Raw genomic sequence first — 13,444 nt, 5'->3', positions numbered from 1 at the left:
ATAAGCATATTATAAAAATTGACGTTTGCCTCGAAAATAGTATTTTTAGTACTAACATGTCCGTGAAGCTAAGAATACTGACTCTGATCGTTACTACATAAGATTAATTAGAAGCTTTTATTTTTTAAGTGATTTTATTGCAAATAAAATAAAACAATAATATGTTACGTGGAAAAGGAATGTGGGAAAGAATAAATTTACATTTTTTTTAAATGAATGAGTTACGGCTCATTAGGCTCAAGTTGAGCTCCTTGTCGTAACTGGTATGATTTCTAAATCTATACTGCTGTGAAATTACGTTAAGGTATCAATTTTGAAGGCTATTGGAATACATACTAAGTATTTAATTAACCGATAATATTTTAGCGTTATATTTATTATTAATAATAATCGTAAAAAACATTAATTTGTATCTTTCTGTTAAGTAAAAGATTCACGTCATTGCTATCCATCATTGACGGATTTCCTATTTTATTTTATAAATCATATTAATCTCGTGTTGTGCATGTTAAAAATATTTTTTGAGAGCAATTGAACTTGAATATTTTCAATTTTTCCAAAGGAAAAATCTACTATATATAGTTAAGACAAATCTTAATACAATGAAAGGTGACAATGAGAAAATTTATTTTATATACGTGCACTTTTGTTAGTATATATAGTCATAGTCTATAAGTACCAATATACCACAAGCAAATAAGTGTACACGTAGCAATTTGTCGTGTTGGTCCCCTGAGAACGTTCTTGCCGAGTATTAATCGTAGAACTGTGCCTCCGACAAAACCATGTTCCATGATGATAATTTATAGGGGTGTTTAAGAATGTATGCCGTCAAGCATTCAACAGTGAATTTCCCTTAATCTCACGCGTTACGACGTAATACATATTTATATCTGTAGAAAGATTCCGGGATCTCTGACCAAAGCTTACACAAATTGAGCTGTACACATAAAAATACTGTACTCGAGTGAGTTATATTCGAAAAATTACAATTCAAACAGTTATAATTATTATAATGTAAAAAATGCACTCATGTATGTGTGTATCACAATTATATTATATATATATATTACATAACATAATTAAACTTCAAATACAATCACTATTGAAAGATAACAAAGGAGTTGCTTAGATAGTATAAAAGCATTTTCTCGAGTTCTATAAATTTTCAATTGGAAGGATAGGCTGATTTCTCAACATCCCACGTTGAGTCGACGCTGCATGGCGTTAAATTTGTTTTGTTCCTATCAGTTTAGGGGACGCACAATATCATTTTTTCTGATAAGAGGTATGGCTTACAATCGTGCCCACTCTCGAAAACCTATGGCCACAACCCACCTGTGGCTTTGCTATCAGCTATCGACTAACGTCTCTGCGTATAAGTTCCTTTATCACGTGTTATATAGTACATATACTTGAATATTCCTATATACATAGTACGTACCATATGTAATGTACTATACCACTACCGTGTAGGTGTATGTCTATTTGTCTATTCGTTCGAAAGGAGACTCTTCGCTTGTTCTTCATTCCACACGTTTCTCGTACCCAGGATTACCGCCTACCTATAACCTATCTATCTATTTATCTCTATCTACCTTCCTTCCTTCCTTTCTTCCTTCTTTCCTATACCTACACATATATGTATATACTATATCTATCTACCCATCTAACCTTGCAGCTTTCATAGCTCATAATTCTCAACGAATCGACTTCAACTGTTTTTTAATGTCTTTCCACCTTCTGAGAAATTAATAATTAAAACTATTTCTTTGATAAAATACTAGTCTTCTTTTCGCGTCTTTGAAATTCACTCCTTATCCAAAAGGAAATGCCAGATAAATGAATGGAACGGACAGAATGGTATATTTTTCTAGCGTAATCGCACACCCGTTTTATAATAACTCCATGCGTTATATGCAATGTAAACTCAGCCGCTCTACGATAGGGCCACGTGCAGCTGCAAACTCCTATACATACACAGCTAAGTTTACATATACCGGAAGCAAGGTTAGGACAGAAAATACCTCTGTTTTCAACTACGAAACCATATCCCTATCGCTAGCATCATCACATTGACGTCGACCAAGCAAAGACAAAAATACTGTTATCAAATTTCACGTTCTCAATGACAAAAATGCTGTATTTGTCTGTCTAAGATTTTGTATTGTCAATACAAGTAGACGCGTCTCTCAGTTGTTTTTTTTAACAATAATAATGTATCTAAATATGACTAATTAATTAGTATAGATAATACAAATGACAAAAAAAGGTAATGACTGAATGTATTTTATATAGTGATAAAAGTATATTTAATAAATCATGCATAGCATTTTCACTGTTAAAATTAAATGGTTTAACAATGGGTACAAATATAAACTATAGTCGTTACATGTTCTATCTAGCGTAACGTTTAAACGTATATCGAGCGAGAAAAAAAACCAAAAGATACTATACTTTATTTACTTATCGAACGGCAATAAATAAAGTACTCTCGTCATCGTAGCTTTTGCCACACTGCACTGTTAGTCCAGAAACATACCACAAACTTTTAACAAACCGCTTTTATTTCGCAAAATTTCAATGTTTCATTCTTTCTCCAAAGCCACAGTCGACATAATATTCATGCCAATCTATGTATTTATCTACCAATTTATTCCACTCTAAATTTTTTATCGATGAAACGTAACGGCAATAGCTTGAAACAATTGGCAACTTTTCACCTACTGCAAATGCAAACAGCGCAGTAAAACTGCGAAACGTCGCCATATGTCTTGTCTCCTTTTATTTTCCCATTTCGTTGATATCGGTATAGGAAGTTAAGCAACACCGTTGTAATTGACAAGATTCTCGTATACTCTGCGAAAGAAAGGATCAAAGATCGTTTAGCGATTTCTCAGAAGGAAGTAGGTAAAGCGTTGAAAGGGTGCGATTTCGCGTTCAGAGAATTTTGAAGAGCTCGCCGTTTTATCTTCGGCATTCGACTTCGATTTGGCCAATCAGCAACGAGCAGGGACACGAGCTCTTGAGACACGAGTTCTTGAGACACGCTAACAAACACAAGAGCGATAGTGCTGTACGCTGCGCTGCACGCAAAGGAATAGGTAAGGAAAAGTCATCAGGATTTGACGGCCAGACTCTAGTGATCCGAGTAGCTGTGACGTTTCTCATTAAAATCGAGCGCGTTCAAGCGGCAATGTCTCCGGGCATCCTCGTAACTCCCCCTCCTCTTTTCTCTCTTAACTTTCCTTCCTTGTTTCGCGATAAATAATTCTCTCCTGTCTCTTTGACTCGAGACTGAAGGGGAAGGGTGATAAACGAACACAGCAGGATGCATTGTTTGTAGGAATGGCTGGCGAAGGGGGGAAGGGGGGGGGGCAGGGAGAGAGAGAGAGAGATATAAAATAGAGATCGATGTTGTTTATTAGCTCCAGTAGCTACATTATTATATATATACATAATTAGGCGCTTTAACGATACTGGCATTTACCTTCCTTGGAATCGCCAACGTACTTACGTACTACTACTTAATTCTAAATAACAAACTAATTATATGTGATAACAGCTCCACACTCTCTCCCTTTTTGTATATTGCACTAATTTCTTCCTAATGAGAAGAAAGGGAGGGGGGGGGGATTAATACAGAGTTGATTTTTATGGCTTCGAGGTATCATTATATTTTGTAGTTTACTTCTGGAAAATTCTTTGTTTTTATTATAAAATTATCTCCTGTGTCTCAGGGAATGATGATAAAAGGAGCTTTACTCGATATTTGCAAGATCATTGTTTATATGATGATTCGAGAAAAGGAGGATGAGAGAGAGAGAGAGAGAGAGAGAGAAAGAAAGTAGTGTGGAGAAGATTCAAGAGACGGAACGTTATCACTATCCTTTCCAGCTGAATCCGGCCTATCAGTTGATGAAATCACCGCCATGCCTCCATGTCACGCTTAATGTCTAGCTAGAAGAATTTATATCATACCTACCTACCTACCTATCTACCTACCTACCTACCTACAATTCTCCAATCACAAATATAATTATATGCGCCTTACTTTTCGCTATTATGTAAGCCGGAGATAAGCTTGCAGAAAGCAACAGAGAACTATGAATTGTATACACAAATATTGTACTGTGTGTCTTTTATATGTATATATACATATATACTCTACTTTCCATGTTTTCATTTTCAATTAAATTAAAATTTGAGCTGCAACGTTTTATTAAATTGTATATGGGTCCAATGAATAGTTCGGTTTTAGGAAGGAAGATTAATGGAAACGGTTTGTGGTGTAGTGTATTATTGGAGCTTGCTCTAGATGTTGCTGTGGCTTCAGTATATGAGCGTAAGTAGAATATATCAAGTAGCAGCAAATTATAGGCGAATGACCAGTATTTCCGGCGTCTGCGATAATTGCTATTAGATCAGCCACTCTGTGACTTGGCTAACAATTTACTCCAAGTGTATTATTACGCGTACACCTACCTATCACTGATACTTAATTCAAAACGCACAGCGCTTTACGTACTACATTATTTAATCATATGGTTCTTATTTAATATAATGCTTCTCGCAATTTATTCGATATTCCTATCTTTGCACTAAGCTAAAATAAGTTACGCAGCTGTTCTCTCACGATTCAAAACTTTTGGCACGAGCTCGTCAAAACTATTTAATGAAATGTGATATTAAACGAAAGATAATGTAACGAATTCTCACAGTTTTTACTTTTCCTTCTGTAAAAATATTTCTTACTCTTATAGAAAGATTTCAGAATTCATATTACACTTTGTATGATTATGTTGTGTGCATTACGCAAATTATGTGATCATGGATATACGAATGCTTACAAAAAAGCTTCGTAGAGAGCACATATTAAGAGTCGTTTTATAATTTGACGAAGGTTCGCTTGAGTAAACTCTGTCGACTTTTATTATTCTTCAATCTAGATAGATTAGATATACAGAGTGTTATGGTATTACTAAACTATTTTGAAGGGATGGATTCCTGAGGGTTTTCCAAAGAAAAATTGTTCAAGTCTCATCGGGATCAGTTCGGTGGGTCTCTTCGAGATATAAGAGTTTAAAAATAACTGTGCTTAGTCACTTTTCGATACATTATTAATGTGACGTCACATACATTTAGCTTTTTTATTGAGCAACCTTTAAGAATGAATACACCCTATCAAAACTGTTTGGTAATATTGTTACACCCTGCATTCGTCGAATGCAGATTTTCTCCTAGAATGTCCAAATCGAATCTTGACACAATCAAATCTCGTTATGTATTCTTCGCGAAATCCTCGCGTTTAATAAGATCCCAGCTTCCTGATCTCTCGGCTATGGGAACTTTCGATCAGTAGTGGTTGATCTCGTCGGTTCGCATCAAGATATACGACGAGAGATCATCAATTACGACTTTCCGCATCCAGCAAGCTGCAAATTGTTGTGAAGGAAATAATTTTCTATTTTATTTACTATAATGTGCTGCTTTTCAACACGCGTGGCCTAGTTTTGCTATATTTTTTATGAATCCCTGGGGAAACACTACCACATGCCGGCTGCTGACAATAAAAAAGGTTTTGAATTATTTATCGCGTGTCATAAGTTTTCTAAAGTAATCCTATTTGGGAAATTATATAAACTGGTTGCATAAATTTGAGTCCGCGGGCAGATTGTCGAAAGATTTGTGGGAACCCGTTACTTTGAAGGAACGAAACTGATATAATCCGATCGGATGGGCTCTTCGAAGCTTTAGAAACGAACAGGTAGGATGTATCACGTTTAGCGTGTTACTGGGGATTAGGCTTTTATTTCTCTATTCATTATATATGGGTATACGATATACGTATTAAGTACACACGGGTAGGCACATATGTGCATACATACGTGGATAACAGCTTGCACGTGTTGTTTGGAAAGAAAGTTCGGATTGGAAGAGGTGAAAATTTCGCCAAGAAAATTATAGAGTGACTCGCGACGCGGGTTCAACTTCTCGTGATGCTTCTCACGCGCCAAAGTGCCAAAGGAAACAACGAAGAAACGCCATTCACTCCTGTAGAAATCATTATGCGGATTGTACATAGTGGAAAAAATCTTCCATAGCTATAATATAACTTAACAGCCGCGAAGTACAAAGTTGGATGGTTGTGTTCTTCAAGGCGATTTTTTCTTTCAATAATTGGCTTTACACAGAACTGTTCACTATAATTTTCAATGGAAAATCCATGAAATTTGTATTCGTATAATTAGGGTCTCATATGTATACAATATTAAATTTTTATTTACTGTTACTGTTTTGTCGATTTTGTAGGCGAAGTATACCGAGCGTGAAATTAATGCGTGTCAATAGAGACGCTATATAAGGGAAGGGATTTTAAGGGGGAAAAGCTATTTGATAAATAAATTTTAGATATTGCAATTAATTAAAAAAATTATTAAAAGCCATATATAATAGAATTGCTCGAATTATGGATAGAAGAAATATCTTTCTATCCCCCCCTCCCCTATCCTACAATTGTCAGAGTTGGCACGAATTAATATCTCACGCTTAATATAATTTGTTCGTGTATAAATTGACTTGGTTGTGATATTGGCAGTTATCAAGAAAACAGTACAGCGGTATAATAATTACACGTCACGAGAATTTTTCTCATACTTATTTATTTATATCACCGGTTGTATGAATGATTTATTATTGGGAACGGTAAATATGAATGGCGGAAAGCATTTTGGCACTTCGTATGAACGTTCTTTGCGACGAACTAGAGCGATCGCCAATCTCGATTGGCACGGTAACTGCAAGACCGTTATGCCATAAATAATTGGTCACGATCGAGCACAAATACACATGGTGCTACTCATCAATGTGTGATAGTGTTGGCTTCTTTTCTATACGTATGTACTATTATACCATCTCATCTTTACCAGCTGCCATAAACTTTAATCTAGAATAATAAAATTTCAAAGTTTTTCCGGCATTTAGGAATAAAATTATAATAGAAGCACGTGGGTATGCAAACATACGGTATGATAAAGTGTTGAATATATTGGTTATGTGTACTAGTGTGCATACCTTTTAATGACATCTGCTGTGATGATTTCTTTTTTGTTATTGAATAACATTAATAATATATGTAGAAATCGCGACATTGGTATTATTCCGTTAATAAAATAAAGAATTATACATTTGTAAAAGTTAAATTTGCACAATATAGGTATGGTATATATATATTTTAGTTATTAATCATTTACTATCGTATTCGTGATTAATTTGAAATCGTGCTTGAGAAAGGGAAAGTTTCCTGCAAGGATATAATGTAATTAGGATTGTACACCAATACAATAGTTACATAATTGTAGTATTCATTAATCTATTTATAATTATATGCCTACATATGTATATGTGTTAAAAGATTAATGTTTTTAACTCGTTTGTTTTCTAATACAATGATAATTTAACCATGTGCTGATTAACAAACAGCGACTTGAATTGTTTTTAAAATTATAAAAGCCCATCAGTATATGTTTCTTAATGAAAATATGACTGCAATGATTTATATCATTTATGCAACTTTCAAAGGTGATTTAATGTTAATTAGGAAAATAACTTGAGAATCACAAAAAGTACTTGCTACTTTGAATAAGCAACAATTATAACTATAAATTATCTGTCAATGCTTTGCATCATTTCTAAAAAAAACCTGATGTCAAACTATTATCTTTTTCCGAGCCATGTAATTTTTATCCTTATATACGGTTTTATTTTTCGTTTGCATTTTCTTGGAAATATCCATCTCGTGAAGATCTATGATGGAATCTTTTAAGGAAAGCAAAGGCATCAGTGGTGTCTCGTTGCAACAATTCTCGTGGCTGGCGCGCTATTGACTTATTATCAGCCTGTGTAACCATTTTTCGAGGCCACCAGCTCATTATGCAAAATCGCGGTAAGCGGCGAAAAGCTATATTTGTTTTCCGTTTTATCCGTTGCGTAATTAGCTCTTTGCTGGTGTAAAAACAGCTTAGGTAAAGCCTACAGCAAATCTCTGTTGTTAACTTTTGGACACAAAATGTTACAGAAGATTTGAATAGATGGATCACCATCATTGATATATGAGTGAAATAACGAGGCATATGACGGGTGGTTAGTTAACTCCGATCTTTCATGTAAATTTGGATATTTATAATAATTATACGAATTAATTTCCTGTTCTACACATTTTTAAATTCAGCCTTTAACGTAGAAGTTATTAAGGAAGAAAAACTGTTTGATAGACATACCTGTATAATTATGAATTAAGCAGTTTTTAATCCTTTGTACCTGCTTTGGTAAGGGATAGATTAAAAAATGGTGTAAAAAACTTTATTCCTTACAATTAGTTATACTATTCAATTTTATACGCTTGGCTATAAAAAAATTATGTGGCACATTGGCACACATCAAAGAAGGATGTAGTCTTATATATTGATGATTTTATTGTAATAAATTTAATTACATACTGCTACAATTAATGCATATAGCTGTGAAATTAGCAATCTGCATTGGTTTCTTAAACCTACTTTTATTACATTTTCTTGTGCAGAACATGCATATCTCCTAAAAAAAATCATTAATTTACAAATATTATTTTTTATGGTAAAATTTTATTGTACCATACAGGTTTATGTTATTATTGAGTTTAAAATTAACCAAATGTGGTACAAATAGAGATTTTGTTATAATTATTTAATATTAATTGTTAAACAATTATTGACACATTTTAAAGAATTTAAGACAGGTTGTGAAGTCAAAATTGATTAAACGTTTTCCATTGTTTATGTGAGAAATAATAATAACAATATTTTTACAGTAAGTAGCTATTATTATAGACAGAGCTGTTTTAACAAGTGCATCATTTTCAGATTTGTTGACTATAAATTATATTTTAGTTGAATTTTAACTATCTACAAGATTTTCATTACAAGTAGTTGCAGTACTGGTAATCTATTAAAAGATTTGTTGATTATTTATTATAGATTTAATAGTTAATAAAAATTTACTGTATTTATGACGTCAGTACGTTATGATTGAAGAGAGATACTTATTGGCACAAGAGTTAGTAGGCATTAAAACATTATTAACATAGTGTTATATTTGTTTAAATTTATTATCGAACGTCAACAGAAAATAAGAAAATCTTTCTAGAATTGAATCAACCACTGACAGTAAATTCAAGTAATCTGATTTTTTGATTTCCTACTAGATAATTATAGACGATATTTACAGAGACATCCATATTTATCGCTCTAATTGATCATAAATTAAATAATTATCATGTTTTATTTCTTTTTATCATTATTCTAAATTATAAATAAATAACTAATTTCCCCTTCAAAGTAAAGCGAAGTCGAACTGCGGAGCAGACATGTGACAATTTCGTGAACGGTTTTTTATGATATTGGAACAAAAAAAAATACTAGAAATAATGACTAGAATAGAAAACATACTGATAATCTATCAATTTGTTATTTCAATAAAAACGCAAATAATGGCAGTGAATGTTACTATAAATGCATGCTCTTGAAGTTTTTTCGTACATTTTCTTTCGACCAGAATATAAGTAACTTTAAATTTTAAATTCATGACATTGTCCTAATATATATTGTAACTATTAACGCAAGATTCTATTCATATATAATACACGTATGTCTTTTTGTCAAAGTGTGTTTTTGTTTAATAACGAGATTAAATTAAGTACAATTAACAAAACAACTTCTAGTTTTTTAATGGTGCAGTTGTTTTTATAAGGTTATTTATAATTTTTTAATTTAGATTTGGTTTACTTACTTTTACTACATAAATAACGCATATTTAGTATAATCTATTTTTCTTCGTGACAGTACTTATAACATACAAACATATAAATTACTAGTTAATAACTTACTTAGTAAAGTCATTTCTTTATAGCAAAATGTCAGCTTTGTACAACTATATCGTTTATATTATTTTACTTGTTTTAATTCAGTCTTCAAATATTGCTGCTTCAGAATGTGAGTATTGCCATCAAACAATACAACATATTTTTCAATCAATTTTTGCTATTTACAAAAAACAAAAATAATATAAATGTATGAATTTTTTGTTATAGCGGAGAATATACAAATCGAGGTGTCAAATGCTACACTCGTCTCGGTGAATAGTAATAATCAACATATATGTACGGGCACTTTATTTGCACCAAATCTCTTGATAACTAGCGCATCGTGTGTATGTAATAATACTACTAAAAATTTGACTATAACCGCTTCAATTAAAAGAAGTGATAACGAAGAGAAAGTTTATCAGGTGCAACAAGTATTTTGTCATCCTTCTCTGTATATCTCTTCTAAGTCTGAGATTGCTGATATTGCAGTTATTTCGGTTTGTTCTTTTATTCACGAATGAATTTTTAATTATAATATATATTATTGTTTGTAATAATATTCGTACATTTGCTGGGTTATTACGCAGCTAAGATTTCGAAAGTAGAATAAAATTTTTTTCATTTTTCAGTTAGAAGAGTTTATTACAATAATTACAGAGCAACGCGTTGCTGTTATTTTACTTTCAAGTAACTTATTACCTAAAACTAATTGCTATTTTCTCGGTTTCCATGAAAATTCTAACGAAACTGTGCCAAATGTAGAGTCACAAAAACAGGTAGAAATTATGTCTACTGACAATTGTCGGAAAATAATAACAGATGATCCAAAAAAGACTCATAATCCTGTCACAGTTGATTCTTTCATCGCATGCAGTATATCAAAACTTCAAAATAAATTTGTAAATATTTTTTGTTACTTTCTAAACGATTATATATTTATTTACAGAATTGTTTCTATGGATTTCTGTTTCATTAAACTTTTAGAAAATAAAAGGAGCTCCTCTCTTCTGTCGTGGGCGTTTTTATGCAATTTTTGATGAAGTGATTCAAAATGGGAAGGAGAAGATTATAACAGTAATTAAAATTCAGGAAATGTTGGAATTTTTAACAAAAATAGGTCAAGCATACGGCTGGGAATTATCTGATAAAACATTTGAATCACTCTTCACACCTAGGCTTGGTTAGGTTATCCGAGCTTCAAATTAAAGCATGGAACCTCTAATGTTAATCACATCAAAGAATATAAGATACTTTAGTTTATTTATTTATTAAAGAATTAAGTAGTACACTTCTAGGAAAATTCTGAAAAATGTTGTATTTTGTGATTTCCGAAAATGTATTCGTTTTCTTAATTTATTTTAATAATCCTATGTACATTTGTTCGGTCGCGAAGGCCTCACTATTATATCGATCTGGATGGGATCTGGACCTTGTGTGAATTCCAGCGAATTCCGAATATCCATTGAATGGCTACTCATCCATCAACAACATACCACCGAGAAATCTATAGCCACTGAAATATCAAATTAGCCACTGTCTTTTCTCATTACGAATTCACGATCATAATGAATCGAGTTTTCATTCTGTAATGAAGTCATTATATAAAACAGAAGACGTGATGGTATCAGAAAGAATAAAACTAATTATGATTATAAAAGCAGTTACATTTGTTTGATTAACGCATTGTTTACTTATACCTTATACCTTATTGAATAAATGACGAAATTCGTAATTACTTATGATTTCCGAATTCATAACATTTGCCAACTCTGATCTTTCAATATTCCGGATCAACTGAGCTAAGATATCTCGGTCTTTAAATTTTTGGATTTAGGGATCATTAAACTTTTCTGACATTTTGTTGTGATTAGTCTAATTGACTTGGCGCCCAACATTACTATATCACATATTTTATTTTGCATTTAACTTGTTCTCACGTATTAAAATCTATTATAGGGAAAGGTGGGGTAAAATGATCCTTTTGTAAAGTTTACTTTAAATAGATTACTACAAAGTGTGTTTTACCTTATTCTCACCTAATTATAATAGTTATCATTGACTTTTATAATTACAAAATTTAATTAGTTTATATAAGTCGATCAGCAGCTCTGACTATTTATATTTTTTGTCATTTTAATTATTATTTTCAACATACATGAATGGTGGAAAAGTATTTTTCCATTCTAATAATTAAAACTAAAAAGCATAAATTATCCAAATCTAACTACAGAGCAGGCACGTGACAATTTCTTGAGCAGTTTTTTTTTATATTGGAGCATATACTATAAATAATGACTAGAGTAGAAGACATGCTGATAATTTATCAATTTGATATTCCAATAAATAGGCAAATAATAGCAGTAAATGTTACTATAAATGTATGCTCCTGAAACTTTTCTGCTCTTTTCCTTTCAATTAGAGAATATAAGTAAATTTAAATTTTAAATTCATTAAATTAACCTAATTATATATTATTATAAATAACGCTTGTTTTGTACAATTTGTTTGTTCTCGTGGCAATACTTATAATAAACATATAAATTACTATTTAATCATTTATTTAGTAGAGTTATTTCTTTATAGCAAAATGTCAGCTTTGTACAACTATATTGTTTATATAATTTTACTTGTTTTAACTCAATCTTCGAATATTACTGCTTCGGAATGTAAGTATTGTTATCAAATAATACAACATATTTGTAAATCGATTTTTGCTATTTAGAAAAAAGCAAAATAATTGAAATGTATGACTTTTTTGTCACAGCGGAAAATGTACAAATTGTAGTGTCAGCTGCTACTCTCGCATCAGTGAATAATAATGATCAGCATATATGTACGGGCACTTTGATTGCACCAAACCTTTTGGTAACTAGTGCGTCGTGTATATGTAATAGCGATACTAATAAACTGACTGTAACAGCATCGATTAAAAGATCTGATAACAAAGGGAAGATTTATCAACCGAAAGAAGTTTTTTGTCATAGCTCGTTTCATTCGGCTTCTGACACTGAGACTGTTGATATTGCAGTTATTGCGGTTGGTTCTTTTATTAAATAATACGATTGTTTAATTATAAAATATATTATTGACTATAACAATAATACTCGCGCATTTACTTGTATTAGTACATAGGTATAATTATACAAGTAGAATGAAGATTCGTTAATCATTTTTAATTCAGAGTTTAGGCAAAAATTTTACATTATAAAGCAATTCGGTCAAGTAAACATTTGGCAGGATCTTGAAAATAGTCTCTTCAAAACTTAAATCTATTTCATTTTTCAGTTAACAGAGTCTTTTACAATTGATAAAGAGCAACGTATTGCTGTTATTCTAATTTCAAGTGAATTATTACCTAAAACTGATTGTTATTTCCTCGGTTTCCATGTAAATTCTAATGAAATTGTGCAAAGTTTACAATCACATGAACATGTAGAAATCATGTCTACTGCCAATTGTCGGACAATATTAACAGATGATCCAAAAAAGACTCACAACACAACCACAGTTGATTCTTTCATTGCATGCAGCACATCGAAACTG

At 31.9% G+C, this 13,444-nt stretch overlaps 2 protein-coding genes across 4 annotated transcripts in view; both read left to right on the top strand.

The window, feature by feature from the left end:
* The window catches only part of cv-c (crossveinless c), a 124,707-nt gene that overhangs the window by 32,823 nt on the left and 78,440 nt on the right, over nt 1-13,444 (top strand). The window lies entirely within an intron of this gene.
* Nucleotides 9,596-11,561, top strand: LOC136778802 (serine protease 27-like). Of its 3 annotated transcripts, none has more exons than XM_066735921.1 (5): nt 9,596-9,786; nt 9,946-10,028; nt 10,127-10,398; nt 10,531-10,800; nt 10,886-11,561. In XM_066735921.1, the coding sequence occupies exons 2-5, from the start codon at nt 9,950-9,952 to the stop codon at nt 11,084-11,086; spliced, it is 822 nt and encodes a 273-aa protein (XP_066592018.1). In that variant the 5' UTR covers nt 9,596-9,786; nt 9,946-9,949; the 3' UTR covers nt 11,087-11,561. The 3 variants fall into 3 exon arrangements, with proteins under 3 accessions (XP_066592018.1, XP_066592019.1, XP_066592020.1); XM_066735922.1 differs by having other exon boundaries at nt 9,599-9,681; XM_066735923.1 differs by lacking the exon at nt 9,596-9,786 and having other exon boundaries at nt 9,820-10,028.

The sequence above is a fragment of the Prorops nasuta genome, unplaced genomic scaffold, assembly GCF_024137725.1.
Source record: "Prorops nasuta isolate Cenicafe-Biocafe unplaced genomic scaffold, Cenicafe_Pnas_1.2 PNAS00015, whole genome shotgun sequence".
NCBI classification, from domain to species: domain Eukaryota; kingdom Metazoa; phylum Arthropoda; class Insecta; order Hymenoptera; family Bethylidae; genus Prorops; species Prorops nasuta.
Note: the sequence above shows the minus strand (reverse complement) of the source record. Positions and strands in the feature narration are given on the sequence as shown.